General features: G+C 42.0%; 1 protein-coding gene across 3 annotated transcripts in view; it reads left to right on the top strand.

The window, feature by feature from the left end:
• PTPRM (protein tyrosine phosphatase receptor type M) overlaps positions 1–21,591 on the top strand; it is an 811,120-nt gene that overhangs the window by 777,458 nt on the left and 12,071 nt on the right. For all 3 annotated transcript variants that reach the window (XM_045849822.1, XM_045849820.1, XM_045849821.1), the window contains 7 exons: positions 5,287–5,441; positions 5,696–5,831; positions 7,494–7,643; positions 8,338–8,511; positions 9,523–9,654; positions 16,765–16,890; positions 18,866–19,029. In XM_045849822.1, the coding sequence (XP_045705778.1) occupies positions 5,287–5,441; positions 5,696–5,831; positions 7,494–7,643; positions 8,338–8,511; positions 9,523–9,654; positions 16,765–16,890; positions 18,866–19,029 (1,037 nt within the window). The remainder of the gene's footprint in view (positions 1–5,286; positions 5,442–5,695; positions 5,832–7,493; positions 7,644–8,337; positions 8,512–9,522; positions 9,655–16,764; positions 16,891–18,865; positions 19,030–21,591) is intronic.

Here is a 21,591-nt window from a genome sequence, read left to right as displayed (position 1 = left end):
GACTAATAGTGAAGAGGTGGTGAAGGGGAAGGACAAGGAGCTTTTTCTGGCATTTGGGAAAATCAAAATGACAAGTTAGTGATTTTCTAACTGGGCAATAGAATCTTTAAGGAAAACAAATCATTAGCACTTCCATGGAGCACTTCTTGTAGATTCAAAACTTTCTCATTAGAATGGGGGAAAAGTAGTTGAACATAAACTTTAAGAGTTCTGCAATGGACTGTTTTGAGAGTATGTTGCATCAGGGGACTTACGGTGAAAAATGTATTGGGCTCCACTCTGCAAAACAAGCAGACATGTTGCAATTTGAAACTCACAAAGCCCTGTTTTGCATTGGATTCTCATCCTTCCTTTCTCGTTGCTGATGGCTCAAAGTTAACCAGATATTAAATAAGGTATGGCGTCCATTGTGTCAGGGGGAGACAGCTCAAAAGCCACCATGGATCTAGGCTGTCTGCTGAATCTGTCCCTTTCTATCCTGGAAGAAAGGAAGTTTGTCAATGGCTACTGAATTCTCTCTAGCTAGAAGGTGTTTGGGACTCAGAGAAGGCAGTGGGAATATGAACCTGCTGTCTCAAAGATAATGTGTGCGCTTAGTGATTCATTCTTTCTGCAGGTTTTACTAAGTACACACTTTTGGCTACGCACTATTGTATGTCTTCCATTCTTTTTTCCAATTAAATTACATGGGAAGATGAAGTGAATATAACTTTTTATATTGCATTAATACTTAGTATAATGAAAAATAAATAAAAACTATAATGATACCAAATTGGGAAGTATTTATGCTGTGATCACAAATCACAGAAGCAATTTCCTTTGCTAATCTTGAACATATAAGAGGGTGAAGGTTTATTTTGGGAAAAAGTTTTCTATATCCCAGAAACTGACATTTAACTTGCTCAGAAAGTGAGTCTTAAAGAGATTGTTTGGGGGCCCATCTCATGATGGATGGAGTTTGGGACTTGAGGATGCTGGAACTGAAATCTAGCAATGCTAGAACAGAAAGTTCTCAAAAAAATAAAAATAAAAAACAAACAGTATGGGGGACAGGGAAATGCCCACTAGTGGTCTTTGGAATAAAGATGCATGTATAGGCTTCCCGGTTGTGTGGGACCACCATTGGCCCAGTGATCAGACATAAAACCAAGGAAGCTCTCTAGGGATTAGGAGGATGACTCAGTTCAACCCTTTGTCTGCTGATGGAGACTTTGGGATTGACAATTGTGGCCATGGTTACTGAACCTAAAACAAAAAACTACACAAACAACTAGAACAGAAACAGAATCACAGAAATGGGGATCACATGGAGGGTTATCAGCAGGGAGCAGGAGAGGGGAGAATGGGGGAAAGGTACAGGGAATAAGAAGCATTATTGGTAGGTACAAAATAGACAGGGGGAGGCTAAGAACAGTATAGGAAATGGAGAAGCCAAAGAACTTAAAAGTACAAACCATGGACATGAACTAAGGTTGGGGAAATGCTGGAGGAAGAGGGGATGCAGGGTAGAAGGGGATAAAGGGGAGAAAAAATGGGACAACTATAATAGCATAATCAATAAAATATACTTAAAAAGAGAAATGTGAGCTCCTAACCACTTTGCGATGTTACCTGCGATGTTACCCAGGGGTCACAGGACATATTTAGCAGATAACAGTTGATTTTCATTTGTGACTACTTGATGGCTTAATTCCTTAATGCTTAAACTCTATTAAAGAATAGCATGGTTTTTGCCCTAGCAGGTGTGGCTTAGTTGTTTGGGCATCATCCCACATACAGACTATAAAAGGCAACTGATTGATGTTCCCTTCTCACATCGATGTTTCTCTCCCCCTCTTTCTCCCTCCCTTCCCCACTCTCTGAAACTAATGGGCATGTCCTCTGGTGAGGATTAAAAAAAAAAGAAGTGTGTGATTTTCAAAGACTAATAAAGCTTCCACACTTGTGGTTTATTAAACTAAGATATATTAATACACTTAACAGCAATCAAGCCTTGTCTTAACATCTGTAACTGTTGGCCTCTCCCAGTCTTTCAAAGCACATAACATTCTGAATTCTTCTCTGATCACTAAGTATGTGTGAACAATGACTGATGGTAAAGGTGATAAGGTTAGTGCATATTTAATGTCAAAATAACTAAAACCAAACCCAGGCCCTAACAGAGAAATGATGTTCATCAAATGAGAGAAGGGAGAAAATTTAATTTGGTCTCAAATTTATATCCAGCCTTGATTCTGGAAGTAATTTTTATTTTCAAAACAGACTTTGGCTTTAAGCCTCAGTCTTATTAGATAGGCTTATAGCTAGAAAAAAAATGATGGAAATAAATCAACTTCATTATTCTCAAAAAAAGTAAATTTTTTAAAAACAAAATTTAAAGTCTTTTTTCCTCTGCCTCCCCTTCACTTCAGTGGCAGACAGCTCTCCCACTTCAACCTACTGATCCACCATAGAATCCCAGCCAAATCTGATTTCCATGCTATACCATATTTTTTGGACCATAAGACACACCTAGGTTTTAGGGGAGGAAAATAGGGGAAAAAATTTTGAAGGAAAAAATGTGGTAAAATATTTAATAATATAAATAACATAATATTTCACCAACGTAAATGTAAACAGAACTCAACAGCAGCATTAACCACCATTATTCCTCCCAAATTTGGGGGGTCGGGGGAAGTGTGTCTTCTAGTCTGGAAAATACGGTACATTTGTCTGCATGCCTGTTCCCCACAAGCCAGCTGCAACAACCTCTTGAAGACTGGAGGCCCTGTCTGACTGTTTCTGTGGCCCTAGCACCTGGCATCATACTTGAAGGAAGCATCGCACTCACTTAGATGGTTGGCCAATGGATTAAATGTTTACCTGATTTAAAAAGAGAAATCTGTTTTTTTTAGGTGACTCCGTACTGCTTTCCACAGTGGCTGCATCAATCCACATTCCCACCAAGAGTGCAGAAGGGCTCCCCTTTCTGTTTGTTGACTTATTGATGATAGCCATTCAGACAGGTGTGAGATGGTATCTCACTGTGGTTTTCATTCGCATCTCTCTGATGATCAGTGACATTGAGCATCTTTTCATAAGTCTCTGGCCACCCGTATGTCCTCTGTGGAGAAGTGTCTATTCAGGTCCTTTGCCCATTTTTTAACTGGATTTTTTGGTATTGAGTTATAAGTTATTTTTAAATTTTGGATATTAACACCTTATCACAGGGGTCCCCCACCCCAGGCTAAGGACTGGTACTGTTCTATGGCCTGTTAGGAACCAGGCCGCACAACAGGAAGTGAGCAGTGGGCAAGCAGGTGAAGCTTCACTCACTGTACCGTCTGAGCTCCACGCTCCTGTCTCCAGCACCCCTCTGCCCCCAACCCCAGTTCATGGGGGTTCCATGTAACCAGTCCCTTGTGTTAAAAAGGTTGGGGACCGCCGCCTTACCAGATGTATCATTGGCCAATACGTTCTTCCATTCAGTGGGTTCTTTTTTTTGTTTTGTTGGTGGTTTCCTTCGCTGTGCAAAAGCTTTTCAGTTTGATGTAGTTCTTCTTATTTCCTTTTCCTTTTCAGTTTGCCTGAGGAGATATATCGGAAAAAATATTGCTACAAGCAATGTCCAAGATTTTACTGCCTATGTTTTCTTCTAGGGTTTTTATGATTTTGAGTCTAACACTTCCGTCTTTAATCCATCTTGAATTTATTCTTGTATGTGATAAGAAGGTGGTCTAGTTTTATTTTTCTGCACGTATCTGTCCAATTTTTCCAACACCATTTATTGACTAAACTATCTTTAGCTCACTGTATGTTTTTGCCTCCTCCATCAAATATTAATTGACCATAGAGATCTGGGTTTACTTCTGGGCTCTGTATCCTGTTCCGTTGGTCTATGTGTCTGTTTTTACACCAGTACCATGTGATTTTGATTACTTTGGCTTTGTAGTATAGTTTGATATCAGGTAGCATGATCCCTCCAAATTTGTTCTTCTTTCTCAAAATTGCTGTGGTTATTCAAGGGTCTTTTATCCATATAAATTTTGGGGATATTTGTTCTAGTTCTTTGAAATATACCATTGGTATTCTGATAGAAATTGTACTGAATCTATAGATTGCTTTGGGTAGTATGGACATTTAATAATTCCACTTCTTAGAATTTATCTGAAGAAATCTGAAACACTAATTTGAAAGACTATATGCACCCCTATGTTCATTGCAACATTATTTACAATAGCCAAGATCTGGAAGCAGCCCAAATGTCCATCAGTAGATGCATAGGAAAAACAGTGTGGTACATTTACACAATGGACTACTACTCAGCACTAAAAAAAGAAGAAAAATTTTACCCTTTGTGACAACATGGATGGACCTGGAGAGCATTATGCTGAGTGAAATAAGCAAGTCAGAGGAAGACAAGTACCATATGAGTTCACTCACATGTGGAATCTAATGAACAGACTGAACTTACAAGCAAAGTAGAGACAGATTCACAGATAGAGAGCAGGCTGACAGCTCTGGGGAGCAGATGTGGGGGTTGGAGGGATAGAGTGGAAAAAAAAGAGAAAGAACTCCTGGGCACGGACAACAGTATGGTGGTTGTGGGGAGGAGAGGGTGGGTGGAGGTGGAAGGGGATATAGGAGCATAAATGGTTATAGAAAAAATATAATTAAAATGAACTGGTAAAAATAAAATAAAAATAAATAAAGAGAGAAATCTGACAAAACAAGTTGCAAATGAAAATTAGTTCTCTGACATACGCAGTTGGAAGTAGCCTTCGTCCGTTCTTCTGGCGGCATTATCTTCATGCCCACGGCACGCACCGCTCATGGGCCTGGGCCGAAGGGAGCGGGCTGTGGAAGGGAGGGAACAAGGGTCTTGTGTTTTAGGAGCTGATCTGTTGAGCACATAGATACTATTTAATTCCTCAGGTCCCTGGTCTGTGCCTCCTTCTCTGTGAGCTCACACCTCACTCAGTAGGATCGAAGTGATACATAAACTGTTAACTGAATCTACTTTTTGGAAGGAATTTCAAAGAATCAAAGAGATCCATCCATTTGCTGGAATTATGCTTGTCAATTAGCATTTCCCCAAATATCACCTTCCCTATTGCCCCATAAATATCTTCCTGCCTACTGTAAGGCTTTCAAAGTGTGTGTGAAATCTAAGAATGACCTTGTTCCCAGCAACTGGGGTTCTAACCCTAGGCTTACTGACTGCTGAGGGGACTTGATGCTCTCCTGGTTGCTCATCACGTATTTTCCTTTGTTCTCTTCCTGCATCGTGCTGACCGATAATGGCAGAGGGGCGTTCATGAAATCCGAGAGATCAGACAGTTTCACTTCACTGGCTGGCCGGATCATGGGGTCCCTTACCATGCCACAGGACTGCTGGGATTCGTCCGGCAGGTCAAATCCAAGAGCCCGCCCAACGCAGGCCCATTGGTGGTGCACTGCAGGTAGGTAGCGCACCCAGGGCTTCTGAAGGGAAGTACAGTGGGCAATGGGTGTAGGTCTCCTTTGGGTGGTGAAAATGTTTTGGAATCCAGTAGAGGTGATGATTGCACAACACTGAATGTGTGAAATGCCACTGAATTGTACACTTGAAATGGTTCGCTTTATGTGGTGTGATTTCACCATCATAAGACTTTTTTTTTAAGCAGTGGCACAAGGGTCCTTTTCCCTCCTCTAACAAATAGCTCTCTCCATTTAGTGCTGGTGCCGGGAGGACTGGCTGCTTCATCGTTATTGACATCATGTTGGACATGGCGGAACGGGAAGGGGTGGTGGACATCTACAACTGTGTCAGGGAGCTGCGGTCACGGAGAGTGAACATGGTGCAGACAGAGGTACTGTGCTCCCCGCCAGCCCCCGTCAGTCCTTGGACTGGTCCACGGGGCTTCTGCATCGCCCTGCGACCCAGAGCCAAGGGGGAAAGGAACACTAGAGGTTCTCTCTCCAGAATTGCCTAGAAGTGATATTCCTGGCAGCCTCTCTTTCCTTCCTCCCTTCTTCCTTTTGTTTTCTTTTCCTAAACAAACAGAAAGGCCATGAGTCTCCCAAGTAACAGAATCTGCAGCCATGAGCCTCAATCTGCTATGTTTCTGTGTCAAGGAGCCCAGTGGAGTCTCTATATTTAGGCTTTGAGTGTCCAATGCCCTTTCTTCTTATTATGTCTTTAAACTAGCAGGTAACCAGAGCAAGACGACTCCTGAGAATAGCCAGGCATTTGCCAAGTGGCCAAAGGGTAATCTCCATACAGTTTGTTGTTCTCCTGGCCCCTGGAAGCTCTACCCAGTGGCCAGCATCGTGTGAACTCGCCCACTTTGTAGAAGCGCTGTATGCCAGCTAATATAATACTTCCATCATCTAGAATTCAAGGTGTATCAGGAATTTAAGTTTTTGAGGAAAAGTATTACATCCTCCTCCTAGGAGATTCATGTTCTTACAAATATTTGATTGTTTTAAGTATGATTCATGAAGTAGAAGAACAGAAAGAAACCATTGCATTTTGATTATGCATACAGTACACACAAGCCACTGAGAAACCTAATTTCTTTTTTTTTTTTTTAGCTAACATAAAGAAAACAGCAGAAACTATAAATGCTGCTTTCATGGGAGGTTTTTGCTTTAGAATAGGAATTCTTTGTTTTAAGTATAATAATGATATTAATGTATTTTTAATATACTTTGCAGTTAATCAAGCATTGCCTCATCCACTTTCTCACTTGCTCCCCTTCTTTGAGGTGATGTTTAATAGCAGTGGTATGTTTTTGAGAAGAGTCCTGGTTATTTATAGAAATTAAAGTAAAAAGTAATGAGGCTCTTTCACATCTCACATAATTAAAAGTTAATACCTATGGTAAAACCTCAGTAATTAATTGTAGGGAAAATCAGTGCCATTTCTAAATCAGAGGACCCACTTTTAAACTGTGGGCTTACTGTGTGTACAAACAAGAGCTCTTCTCTGGACTTGTAAGGACTTTTGTAATTATCACATTAATTAATGTTTCGAAATAAGTAGTTCTAAGTGCTCAGGACTGTTTTTTTACAGTGATGTCAAGTTTGCCTGGACCTTCTTTGCATTATTAATTTGGTTGGTCAACTCTCTTATTATTATAGATAAGATTCTGCTCATCTCCTCATCTAAAATATTGAGTTTTCAACTCATGGGATCGAATTCCAAAAGCATTTTGGCCACAGTTGCTCTAGCACTGCAGTGCTTGCTCTAGTATCTGTCAGTGTCCAATCGGTTTCAGCCAGCCCACACAGTGCTTGTGCGGGGATGCCTTTTGTCTCTTCCTCCATTAAGCTGTCACACATGCCCACTCAGTAGCATGCTGGCTGTGCCTTGTGGGGAGCACCACCTCCCAGCAGCCAGGCCCTCATAATTGATTTCTCTGTCGGAGCACTGCTCCATGTCCTTGACCATGAGGAGCTGTCTTCCCTCCTCTGGATCTCTCAGTTACCTTGGCTTCTCTATGACCACCTTGTCCCATCTGTGTCCCTAGGAACAATATGTGTTTATCCATGATGCCATCCTAGAAGCCTGTCTTTGTGGAGACACCTCCATCCCTGCCTCCCAAGTTAGGTCTCTGTATTATGACATGAACAAACTGGATCCACAGACAAATTCAAGCCAGATTAAAGAGGAATTTCGGGTAAGTCATGCTAACGGAAGAGGCAAGTGCCTGTGACTTTGCTCCTCAAGAAATGTATCTAAGGCAGATCTTAAACCATTGAGGCAATGCAGGGTTTCTCGACCTCAGCAATACTGATATTTGGGGCTTGATAATTCTTTACTGTGGGGACTGTCCTTCAGGATGTCTCACAGCATCCCTGGCCTCTACCAACTGGGCACCAGAAGACCTCCACCACATCAGTTGTTACCACCAAAAATGTGTGTGGACATTGCCAGTGCCCCACGGGGTCAGTTGCCTGGTTGGGAACTGCTGCTCTAGCAATGCTATTTCCCCACTTTCAAAGCAGACACCAGGCAGTCCCACAATGCCAGGTGGGTGTAGCCAAACCAAGCAAGGTACACTCAGAGCACTTGCTCGGCAAGAGTTCCTTATATTCACATTCAGTCTAAATGTACCTGGCCCTAGACCAAACCCTACTCAACCTCCTTCTCCTGAGTGCCCAGGTGTCTAGCCCTAGTGGGCACTGTCTGTAGACAAAATCCAAAGAGAGAAAAGGGAAATTAATATGTAACTGTGTGAGTGCGGCTATGGGGAAGGTGGGGGAAGGGACCATTTTGTACTCAGACTGCGAGAAACTTGGATGTGAAGCCTGAATTGAGACAACACGCTACCCAGCATTCCCTTCCCCATGTGCCTGTGCTCTGTCACATAGACCCTGAACATGGTAACGCCGACACTGCGTGTGGAAGACTGTAGCATTGCACTCCTGCCCCGGAACCATGAGAAAAACCGCTGCATGGACATTCTGCCCCCAGACCGCTGCCTGCCTTTCCTCATCACCATCGACGGGGAGAGCAGCAACTACATCAATGCTGCCCTCATGGACGTAAGCCCACTGACCTTCCCTTGGAAGGAGACGGGGAGATTTTTCTCAGGAGTTAACAACTGGGAAGATGATCAAATGTGTCCTGGGTCTTCATTGACTCATCTGCCCTTGGTTTGGGGTTGTATTTTTTTTAAGACAGAAACTATTTTTTCAGCAAAGTGCATTTCATATTCCACATGTGTTTTTGTGCCAGCACCAACATGTTTGGTCTCTTGGAAACCACCAGTCCCAAAGTACTGAAAAGTGAATAACGTTCCGTTTACTCTCTGAACACTTAAATTTTTAACCTGCTGGCCAGAGAGCAAGAGACAGCTATTAGGTCACTAAGGCAGTAAAGTGGGGTAATATGGTTGGCAGCATTACTTGAGTCCCCTTTCCTCTTAATTTAGGCAGTAATTACCATGGGGGGAAATTGCCTGTCAGTACAGATAGAACACAACTCATTACTTCCTGTCAGTCAATTTACTCCTAATTGAATGAACATTTGCTATTCAATTGATGGGAAAAGTGAATGGATATTTTTAGTGCTAATATGGAAATTTTATTCTATTGGTGCGGTATCAGTAACAGGGCACTTAAACTTGTTTGAAGCCCTCCAGAGCTATAAAAAGCATGTGTATCCTTTTAATGCAAAAATAAGTAACACCATCACACATATAAATGAGTAGGGAAGATTGTTAGGAAAAGCAAAACCGTTTTAATTGTACACATTTTTAAATTAAAGTTAAATTTTCTTAAAATAATTATGTATAAGGCCAATGTTGCTTTCCTAGCAGATATAGCAAAAATTTTATAAGATGCTGTTGTTTTCTTAGTGTCAGAGTGAAATCGTTAGCATTCTGCAGAGAAGTTTATATTTAGTCTATTTTGGCATTGACAATGGTGATAGCATTAAACAATTGTTAAATGTGTTCAGTGTTTTATGTCACAAATTTGTATGTATACAGAATAACCTTAGCTTCTTTCCGTCACATTTCCTGGTATATTTGGATCTTTCTTGTGTGTTTGCAGAGCTATAAACAGCCTTCAGCTTTTATAGTCACGCAGCATCCTTTGCCCAACACAGTGAAAGACTTCTGGAGACTGGTCCTGGATTACCACTGCACATCTGTAGTTATGCTAAATGACGTAGATCCAGCCCAGGTGAGACTCATGAGTTATTACAGCCAGAGCTCTTGCCCAGGGTTAAATCTGTGTTTGCTTACACATTGAGAAGTGTGGCCTTCTATACCAGGTCACAAAAGCCAGGCGAGGATGGAGAACTAGAGAAACACAAATGTTAAAAATCAGATGGAACTAGGGATTGGGGCAGAAAATCTTCTGAAACCATAATGACAAGCTGGAGTTTTAAATGGTGGAAGTAAGAGGGCAAGACAGGGTCAGAAAGGATGGAAATACTGACTGCAGGGAGACACAGGTAATGGGCCGAGTCGGAGCTGAACAGAAACATGGACATCGTCACAAAGTCAAAGTCACTGACCAGCAAACCAGAGAGACAGGAAGGACGTCAGCAGATAACCCAGCCCTTGGTGCCATCAGGGAGATTCTCCTGCTGAAGCGACAGTGGAGGCCTAAGGCGATTTTAAGGGACAGCAATTAGTTTTGTCGACCCTCTCATAAAGATATTAAAAAGAAATAAAACTGGGACTTGAAGATAATAGAAGCTCAGAATGATAAATGGGGTTTTTTCATAGCTCTTCTTCTTAAACATCAGAAGAGATAGAGTGGATGGTAATGACCCAATATTAGTAATGGGGTTAAAAAACATTTTCTTAAAGAGACTTGTCAGGTGAGCATTAGCATGTGGCCCTTTAGGAGCTCAGCCTCCTGCTCTTGGGCTCCGCCGTACAGTCAGAGGCTTAACTGTCTTGACAACTGTGCTGCTTCTGAACCCAGCACACGCTAAGATGAACTTGTTCAGGAGCGGAATTCATTTCCTATCTGCTAGAAACACAAATTATTTTTAAGTAAGTTCTAAAAAATATATAAATGGCTTTATTTTACTTCATTCACTTATAGTTTTAATTTTTAATTTAAAAAATGAGTTTAATTTTTCAGTGTTAAGTGCTACCACTTTTTAAAAATACTTTTCTAAAATTATAAACACATGTCATTTTAAATTTTCATTAAAATAAGTTCTTAGGGGTTTTTTTTAAAAAAAAGGTCTGGTGTATTTTAGTTTCAAACTGAATAAGATTTTTTTCTTCCTAAAATTTACTGTATTGCCATCAATCTACCATAAATGACGTGAACATTCACTTCAACTCTGTAATGTTTTTAATTATGTTTGACATCTACATTATGTTGTTAAGGCTCTAGCCTGAAAGTTATTGAAATATTAATGATAATCCTTGTCCTTATCTAGTCCTTTTTGTTTAATAAGCTTAAATGTTTTAGAAGTCTTCCCCATTGAACTTCTCTGGAGGATAGATTGTAGCCATGTCTAGACAGGCAGATACCACACCTCGGAGAGCTTCAAAGATACAACTTGAAATAAAACCAAGAATCCTGGTTTTCTAACTTGCAATGTCCTGAGTTAAATTTCACTAATTCAAGATTCCTTAGTCAAAGACAGTTACAGAATAAGGAACTTGTTGCCTCTTCAGAATCATTCTTTTTCCCCTAATGTGAATTCTGAAATGTACTGATAATAATACTCTTTTGTTCATATGAGTGAGACAGAGGTTCGTGATTTCTGTGTGTTCTTTTTGAACACCAGTGTTTGAATTCTAAAGCTGCATTCTAAACCAAAACTGTCTGGACTCAAACCAAGCCTTGCCTGGCCAGTGGTAGGAGAAACAAAGAAACTGCAATTCCATTCAGCAGTGAAAGTGATTTTCAGAGTGAGAGAAAAGAGGCTCCTGGGAGTCAGTCTTTTAGAGAACATTAAACTGAGCGTTTGAACTTAAAGGCTTTGCAATTGTACAAGAATAGCACTCAACTATTTTAAGTATTTATAGGCCCAGTTCATGGATGTGTTATGCACCATTTAAGCCATTTTCTACATGGTTTACTTGGGCAGAGTGCAGAATGCACTGTGCCAACAGCCAACACCAGCCAAGCCCATTCATATTTCTTTGGTGTAAGTGACAAGCTTTTGATCAGTGCTTGAACTGAGAGAGCAAGCAAAAAGCAAAGCTAGCTCAGTCAGGAGTCAAATGGGCAGAAAAGTTCAAATGTGCATGTTAGGGCTTTTATTACCTTCTCAGCTTCCCATCCCAATGCCTAATTTTAACAGTAGGTACACTTGGATATCAAAAAGAAAATAAACATTAGCATGCTATAGTTTTGATAAGCTGGTTTTATAACTTGTCACCAGCAAGTGCTGATGAGGAAGGAAAAAATTAATGAAAGTGTTATTTAAGAATAAATAAGTGTTTGGTCAAGATAGTGGCATGGGCAAACACAGTACTTGATTCCTCCCACAACCACATCAAAAGTACAACTAAACTACAGAAGAATCCTCATTCACAACCACCTTAACTCAACGCAAGGATATAAAGATACAACTAAGGATATAAAGAAGATACGTGGAGACTGGTAGGAAGGGGGCAGAGACACCAGAACTGGCTGGCCCCAAATCCACATGTTATAGATAAAAATTGGGAGGGATACCTCAACTGCAGAGGTCCCTTCTGAGGAGCGAGGGGTCCCAGCCCCACACAAGGCCACCCAGCCCAGGGTTCCAGTGCTGTGAAGAGAAGTCCCCATGACTTCTGGCTGTAAAAACCAGCGGGAATTGTGGCTGAGTGAGACCAAGGGCTACTGGAGTCCTAGGAAGTTCCTCTTTTTTTTTTAATCCTCACTTGAGAATATATTTTTATTGATTTTAGTGAGAGAGGAAGGGAGAGAGAAACATAGAGGTGAGTGAGACACATCTATCAGTTGCCGCCCATACAGACCCCAACAGTGGATCAAATCCACAACTTTTTGGTGTACAGAACAACACCCTAAACAACTGAGCCATCCAGCCAGAGCCCAGGCAGTTTCTCTTAAAGGGCCCATGCATGGGCCTACTCAGACTCAGTCACTCTGAGCTCCAGCACTGACTGGGGCAGCAGCTTGAAAGCACCAAAGACATACAGGGAGGAACTGAAGTGGCTGGCATCAGGGAAAGTGCTAGAGAGGCAGCTTCTTCACATACAGAAGTGATGGCAGATGCCACCTCTTTTTCTTAGCCCTCCCACAACAGCGTTAGCAGGCAGGCAACATATACGAGACTCCATCAGCCTGGAACACACTGTTTGACCCACCCTAGTGATTCTATGATGTCTTGCCCCACCAACCTGTGGGTCCACCCAAGCTGATTCCAGTGGCTTTTTCATACAGTTTGTCTTGGCTCATGCTTCACGCTTTCCTAAAATCTCTCAAACAAGTGTCATATGGCTTCAGCATGCCCCATACCTCTCGCTGAGTATCCCCAGGCCTGGCATTAGCTGAAGCTAGCCTTGGTTCTCAGTGTGGCCTCTCCTGGGCACCTCCAAGCCCAACACAAGTAGCAACCATCTGCAAATCACTTTGTAGCTCATGATGGGTGGCCCTAGGCAGAACACAGGCAGTTGCTGACCTTGGCCAGCACTGCCTGGGAGCCCCAGAGCCAGCAAAACTGGGTGGACAGTGTCAGACTATGATAAAGCACCACCTAGTAACCTCCACAAGAGAAACACTCAAGGGGAAGACTCAGCAGGCACCAGAGCCCCACTGAAGTACGTTATGCTCCATGGGCGAGCCCCTACACAGCTGATCCTCCACAGTGGCCATAGCTGTCCTTGCAACCGGTGGTCCTAGGGGTAAATCCCTCCCATTGACATGCCAACAATCAAAGCTCAACTACAACAGAAAGGGGTACACAACCCACAGGGGAGATGGGGGCATACCTGGAGTGTCCAGCTTGGGTGAATGGGAAGGCTGTGCCTCTGGATCCTACCAGACACTACTACATAAAGACACTCTTCCAAAACCAGGAGACAAGGCAGCTCTGCCTGGTACATAGAAACAAACACAGGCAGGCAGCTAAAATGAGGAGACAAAGAAGCATGTCCCCTGCCCTGGCCAGTGAGGCTCAGTTCATTGGAGTTTAGTCCTGTGAACCAAAAGATCACAGGTTCAGTTCCCAGTCAGGGCACATGCCTGGGTTGTGGGTTCAGTCCCTGGTCAAGGCATTTCTGAGAGGCACCCAATCAATGTTTCTCTCTCTCATCATTGTTTCTCCCTCTGTCTCTCCCTCCTTTCCCCTGTCTATAAAATCAATAAGCATGTCCTCTGGTGAGGATTAAAAAAATTCATGTCTCAAGTGAAAGAACAGAACAAACTCCAGGAAAAAAAAAAACTAAACAAAATGGAGAGAAGCAATCTACTGGACACAGAGTTCAAAACACTGGTTCTAAGGATGCTCAAGGAACTTAAGAGAATAGATGAACTTCAGAGAGAACTGCAACAGCATTAAAAAGACCATGGAAACTATAAAAAAAGAACCAGTCAGAAATGAAGGATACACTAACTGAAATGAATAATTTACAGGGTATCAACAGTAGAGTACATGAAGCTGAGAATCAAAACAGCAATTTCGAAATATAAGGAAGCAAGAAACACCCAATCGGAACAGCAAAAAGAAAAAAGAATTTTAAAAAAAATGAGGAGAGTATAAGGAGACTCTGGAACTTCAAGCATACTGACATTCACATCATGAGGGTGCCAGAAGGAGAAGAGAGAGAGAGCAAGAAATTGAAAACCTATTTTTAAAAAGAATGACAGAAAGCTTCCCTGGCCTGGTGAAGGAAATAGACATACAAGTCCAGGAAGCACAGAGTCCCAAACAAGATGGATACAAAAAGGCCCATTCCAAGACACATCATAACTAAAATACCAAAGGTTAAAGACAAAGAGACTCTTAAAAGCAGCAAGAGAAGGTCAATTGGTTACCTACAAGGGAGCTCCCATAAGACTGTCAGCTGATTTCTCCACAGAAACTTTGCAGGCAAGAAAGGACTGGCAAAAAATATTCAAAGTGATGAACAACAAGAACCTACAAACAAGATTACTCTTCCCAGCAAAGCTGTCATTTAGAATCGAAGGACAGACACAGAACTTCCCAGACAAGAAAAAGTTAAAGAAGTTTATCACTACCAAACCAGTATCATATGAAATGTTAAAGGGTCTTCTTTAAGAAAGAAGAGGAAGAAAAAGGTTGAAGAGAAAAAGAGAAGAGGAAGAAGAAGGAGGAGGAGGAAAAGGAGAAAGAAAAAAACCAGGGTTAGGGACGTGAACAATAGAATGGCAACAAAAACATATATATTGATAATTGAATCTAAAAAATAAATTAAAAAACAGAACAGAAACAGACTCATAAATAAAGAGAACATTTTGATGGTTGCCAGGTGAAAGGGGGGTTGCAAGGTTTGGTGAAAAAAAGGTGAAGGTCTTAAGAAGTACAAATTTGTAGTGACAGAATAGTCACAGGAATGTAAATTACCACTTAGGGAATATTGTTTAAAATATTCTAATAACTATGTATGGCATCAGATGGGTACATGGTTTATCACAATGATTAGTTGGTGTGTTATAAAATGTCTAATTAATTGGGGTGTGCACCTGAAACTAATATAATTTTTAATACATAAATGTCATTTCTAAACTACTATTTTTAAAAAGTACCCTTAGTTATCCTACTTTCATTCTTGATCATAAAGTCCAAGTCTCCGACTTCTTTATAATAGAAAGAGGAAGATTGCTTTTTAGGTTGACCTACTGGTAACTGAAAACTGTCTTGCAGTCTTGCATATAAATCCACCTTTGCCAATGAGATTTTAGATCCTTTGAAAAATAAAAGTCATCAAGAAAAGGAAATTCAGTTAGTGGACTCTGTTGTGGTTCATCATTGTGCTTAAAACGAGGTGATATGTTTTCCATCTGCTCTTGCCCAACAGAAACTAGTTATAAAGTAATGAAGTAGTTTCTTGTTTTCCTCAGCTCAGCTATTTGTCCCTCAGGTAAATCAGAAAGATAAAAGGTGCATTATGCTAAGTGAAATGAGCCAGGCAGTGAAAGACAAATACCATATGATCTCACCTTTAACAGGAACCTAAACAACAAAACAAAGAAACAAGCAAAATATAGTCAAAGACACTGAAATAGAGGACAGGCTGACAGTGACCAGAGGGGAGAGGGGAGGGAATTTCAGGGGAGAATGGGAAGGGTTTACAGGAACAAATTTAAAGGACACATGGTCAAAAACTAGTGGGGGTTGAAAATGGGAGGGAGGTGGGGAGGAATGGGTGGGTGGGCTGGGATGGGAGTAAAGGACAGAAAACTGCACTTGAAGAATGATTAAAATAAAATTTAAAAAAAAAAGGTGAACAATACTCCCCAAGGTGTCCCTGGAATATCAAGTCCAAAAGAAGTTTAATTTCTAACTTTAAATGCCTTTTTGGGTCTTAGGGTTTAGGACAGATTGGTGAGAAGAAAAGATCTGGGGCATTCTCTCACCTGTCTGTGAATTCAGTATGTCAGTGGGGTGGTGCAAATGAAAGTGCCTGCATCATAAGTCACGTTGCCCCACTGCACATCGGGTTGTGCTTCAAATTACATTTGTGCAAAAGTTCTAATTACCTAGTAGCACCAATACTTGGAGTGCAAGACTCTAGGAAATTGTGTTTTTTATTAAAACCACCTTCAGGTAAAGCATTTACTCTTATTACAGCAGGTTTTCTAGATCACAGCTGGGGGCATTTGGACTAGAGCGTGAAAATGCAACCCAGCACTTATCAGCATCTTGTCACAGAGTAGCCCTGTTCCCCACAGGGATTACCATGCCAGTGCAAGCCCAGGGGAGGGGGGAGGTTTGGGTGTTAGCAGGTACGTGTGCCATCTTAAGTATCTTAGCTCTTGTAATGGCAGCTACTGACATCTCCCCAGGGCCTGGTAGGAGTTCCTGCCAGCAGCAAAAGGGATCTCACAATAGGTGTGTAAAACAGCATCCATGTGACCTCCTCGGAAAGCAGACCTGTTCACGGCTTAACAATGCTTTCTGAGAAAATGAAGGGAAGGGTATTAGAAGAACAGGTGGAGCTGAGGAATTAGCCCATAAGAAAGTCCTCAGGTCTACTTTCTTGAAAGAAAAAAGAGAAAGGAAAGAAAACTAAGCCAATCAAGGAAGTAGTAAGAAGTACTGAATGTCAATAGTGACCTTATCCAAACTGTTCAGAGTAAACTTATTCTTATAAATAACCTCGTGTTTCTTCATTTTGAATTCAGTTGTGTCCACAGTATTGGCCAGAGAATGGAGTTCACAGACATGGCCCCATCCAAGTAGAATTTGTTTCTGCTGATTTGGAAGAAGACATCATCAGCCGGATATTCCGTATTTATAATGCATCCAGAGTAAGAATTACAGCCAATCACACTTAAATTGCCATTTCACTATTTCGTCATTCATTGAGTGTTTAGTGTTCTCACTTGGTGTCAGTCACTACTCTGGGAGTATGGAATATAGCAGCAAAGAAAACAAAGCTCCCTGATTTTATAGAACTTGCATTCTAATGGGAGATGACAGACAATAAATAATAGATATAACAGGTAAAATGGGATATGTTCAAAATTGATAAATGATATAGGAAAAAAGTGGGGAGGTAGAACATGCTAGGGCATGGACAGGAGGGAGAGCAAAGCTGTCCTTAAGTATGTGTGCATTGTGAGCAGAGACCTGATGGAAGTGAGGGAACAGCCGTCCACTGTTCTGTGGAGTCAGATCTCAAGGCAGAAGTAGTGGCCAGTGCAAAGGCCCGGGGGTGGGGTTCCGGCAACAGTGGAGAGGCTGATGTGATTGGAACACAGTGAGCTAAGGTCACCTAGAGGGAAAGGGGGTGGGGGTGGCAGAGATCATGCAGGGCCTTGCAAGGCCACTGCAAGGATTTGGGCTTTTGCTCAGAGGAAATAAGGAGCCAGTACAGTGTTTGAGTAGAAGAATCACATGTTATAATTTACCTTTTAAAAGGAGCACTCTGGCTTCTGCGTTGAGAATAGACTGTAAGAGAGGCCCATCAGGAGGCTGCTACAACATTCCAGGGGAGAAACGGCAATGGCAGGACAGTCACACATGGAAGGAGGGTCAAGAGTTGTGTTTGAAACATACTAGGTTTGACATGACTATTAGATGCCTACGTGGAAATATTGAGTCGGCATTTGAATCCATGAAGGTGAAATTCAGGACAGAGGTCTGATCTGAAATATAAATTGGTGAATATTACTTACTGGAATATTTAAAGTCATGAAATCATCAAATGAGAGACAAAAGAGAAAGAGACCCAAGGACTAAGCCTGGGGCTTCCATCAGCAAGAGGTCTAGGAGAAGGGGAGGCCAAGGTTGGGGAGAAAGTGGAGAGGGAGAAGGAACAGCCAGTGAAGAAAGTGTGTCAACAAGATAGGGGACAGACTGACAGTGACCAGAGGGAAGAGAAGAGGGAATTTCAGGGGGGAATGGGTAGGGTTTACAGGAACAAATTTAAAGGACACATGGACAAAAACTAGGGGTGAGGGGTAAAGGGAGGGAAGTAGGGAGGGTTGGGTGGGTGGGCTGGAATGGGAGTAAATGGGAGAAAACCGTACTTGAACAATGATTAAAATAAAATTTTAAAAAATAATAAAAAAATAAAAGAAAGGAGAAACTGCATCTAGGAACTCTCTGTACTTTCTTAATTTTTCTGTAAATCTAAAATCTATTTTAAAAAAATAAAGTCTATTTATAAGAAAAAAAAAGTGTGTCAACAAGAAAAGCATGATCACCTGTGCAGAGGGTTTAGTCAGAGCAGGGTTAAACCTGTTGCTTTTTTAACACTTTCTTGAATACTGCAATTCCATTTAACTGGGACTAAAGATAAATTAACTATTGATATCTTAGCAAGATGCACCCCAATAAGAAAAACCATATTATTCTCACAGGAAAAGTGCAGTCTGTAACACCCTAAGCTCACAAACATCTCCTGATTATAATTTAGCCATTGTCTTTAATTTACCTGTAATTAGACTAAAGACAGGTTACCAGTTACTGCACGATGTGGTCCGTGTTCGCATTGTGTGTTATTTTTTGCTTGGCTTTCGCAAAATTGTAAGACCTGTGCTTTACTTTTATTTGTCCAGTCTGTCATTTAAAACACCTGGTTTTTTATAACAGCTCAATATTAAAACTTGTAACTCTCAGGCCAGCAGGAGTGCCCTTTGTTGTTTATGGGCAAGCCTCCCCTGAAGTAACGTTCTGCCAGTGAGAGGACCCAGCGGGTGGGGTCCGCCCTTGGGAATTCAGTGCAGTAAATAATGCCTATTTTCTTTCACTCCCTGATTATCACCTGACTCTCCCCAGCCCCAGGACGGATACCGGATGGTGCAGCAGTTCCAGTTCCTGGGCTGGCCGATGTACAGGGACACACCGGTGTCCAAGCGCTCCTTCTTGAAGCTCATTCGCCAGGTGGACAAGTGGCAGGAGGAGTACAACGGTGGGGAAGGCCGCACGGTCGTGCACTGCTTGTAAGTGTGAGAGAGCTCTGTGTCACAGAAGCAGCAGCCACCCCTCCTTACCTCCTCATTCACTATCTCATTTCACTATAAATGGGAAAGAAATAAGTAGGTGTGAGTGAAAGGAGGTGGTCAGTCTACTTGATGAGGGTTGGATTCGCTTTGCAGAAAGCAAGATAGGCACATTTTGCATTTGGATGGGCTGTCACTGCTATAAAAACAAGCCCTGACCTTGTGATTAGGAACCCTTTCCCTCCCAAAGGAAACACCCGCATGGGCTCCATGGGCTCCTAACAGCTCTGGAAGGCCAGTTGTTAACATGGGGAATTTTCTGAGCTGGTTGAACTTTCTAAACTGTTGGTAGCTTCAGAAACCATCCATAGTAAGGGTATTCACATCACAGAAATCAGCCACCACCACAAACCAGGGCTGCCTCCCACCCAGCAAAGCTAGCTTACCGTCACGACAGTGGGTGATTCTATTGGAAATCGTGTCAGAAACTTCAAAGGAACTATCTCTTTTTCCTTTGTGGTATTAAAGAGAGTTTTCTGTTGTTCTGTTATGTTTGGGGCCTGGAAATGTACATATTGGGAAGATTTACTTTGAGCCTTTGTCTCCGGAGGTATCCTCCCAGCCACCAGTTTTAGCAGGAGCTAAAGTGGGAGGGGCTCTGCTATGGAGCAGCGACTCCCAGCCTTAGCTGCTCACTGAGAGTCATTCAGGAAGTTTAAAAACAAAAATATCTATGCCCTGGCCACACACAAGCCCAATTAAATCAAAATTGCCAGGGATAGGGCCCTCAGGTCAATGCTTTTTAAAACTCCCACGGAATTTCAACATTCAGCCTAGATGAAGAGCCACTGAAAAGAGACTTCCAGGTTTTTCAAAGCACTTTCACCTGCATTTCCTCATTGGTGATGATATGTAGCTAATCAGCCAGCTGGAATTGGCTTAATGGAGCAGGCAATTAGAAAGTCATGGCAATTAGGGAAGATGTTTAGAGAATTTGTGGAAACTTAAAGTATTAAGCTTATGGCTCTTTTCAGTGGAGTGTGATTAGAAGTATACAATGAGATCTCTCCCAAATTGAGGGGAAAATAAAGTTTTAGTCTGAGACTACTAACCCTACTTAAAAAGACAAGTTGGGTGAGGGCCTGGGCTACTCTCCACCCAGTGCCAGCATCTCACCAGTGCCACCCCCACTCGGGGCCCTGGGGGACCTTCCTGGCAGCTTCGAACCCTGCCCTGCCTCTCAACAAGTCAAAACGTGGCGTGTCATCCTGCAGGGAACTGATATTCCCTTGGAAAGAATCTCATGAACCTACTAGATTTAACCCTCCCCCAGAAGTCCTAGATTTTTGTCCCCTGAAAAGCTGGTTTATAAACCCCTCCCCCTTTACTGCTTTCCCCTTCCTTTTCTTGGACCCAGTTCATTAAAAACATCTCTAGCAAGAAGATGCCAGAAAGGAATGATTAACAGCTGACATCCCCATTTTTATTTATTTTAAGTCCAGATGTAAACTCTGATCAGAATAAGATCAGAGGGTCACCAGTGGGAGCTGATACAATCCTAGCAAAGAAAATTAACATTTTAGTTAGAGTTTGTAGTATATCTACTAAGTTTTTTTGAAAAACTAAAAGTGGTTTGCAGATACCCATTTCTACATCTGGAGTCCGCCAGCATCTAGAGCCAGAAGCATAAGGCATAGAACCCCATTTGATTAATAGGTTCCTTACAGGGGCCAGTGGTGTGACCCAAAGGACTAAGTCACAGTGGAGGAAGCTGAGGCACCAGGACAAGCCTCAGGGGAATATACAAGGATGCCTAACATCATGTTACCTCATAGACAACCACCAACTACAATCTTCCAGGACACAGCTGTGGCCCTAGAAGTAAACAATCACATCACCTTCCCAAAGGCACCACTTCAAACAGAGGGCTGTGATTTAACTGTAGTGGAAAGTTGTGGGCATCGGTTGTTTCCACCCCTTCTTATGGTGAGAAAACATTGATTTTCTCTGAGAATCATTCTTTCCCATTATGAAGTCCTTGTGGTCCCTATGCGGCTGCCTCTTGCTCTCTCGATATCCAAGTGGCAACGAGACCCAGGCCTGGTGAGAGTGTTTATTGTTGTTTAGGTTTATAAATCTAAATCTAAGATTTTTAATTGTGGGAACCAAGTTAGATAAAATCAGTGTCCTCCAGTATAGGCCAGCAAGGAATGCATTGAACCACAGCAGCTCCCAGCTGGTCATCTCAGGCAAGGACATCTATTCAGCATAGTGTAGCACCACCTAATGGCTGTGGGCAGAGTGTCCTGGCCCAAGACACCTCCAGGTGCTGTGAATCGAATGGTTCCTTGAGCCACATAAGCTCACAATAAGCAAACGGGATTTTTTTTATACATATCTTTCAGCCAATAAAACCAGAATAAATGTAAGATATCACCATTTTTGTGATCCTTGATGGAAGTGATGGATGTAGACAATGGTCTCTGACAGCTGCTGAAAGCATGCGGTGAAAAGCTAAAGGAGGAAAAGCAGTGGGGTGTCAGTGCAAAGACAGAAAATAGA

The sequence above is a fragment of the Phyllostomus hastatus genome, unplaced genomic scaffold (genome assembly GCF_019186645.2).
Source record: "Phyllostomus hastatus isolate PE091 unplaced genomic scaffold, TTU_PhHast_1.1 phas_contig_80, whole genome shotgun sequence".
In the NCBI taxonomy this organism is placed as follows: domain Eukaryota; kingdom Metazoa; phylum Chordata; class Mammalia; order Chiroptera; family Phyllostomidae; genus Phyllostomus; species Phyllostomus hastatus.
Note: the sequence above shows the minus strand (reverse complement) of the source record. Positions and strands in the feature narration are given on the sequence as shown.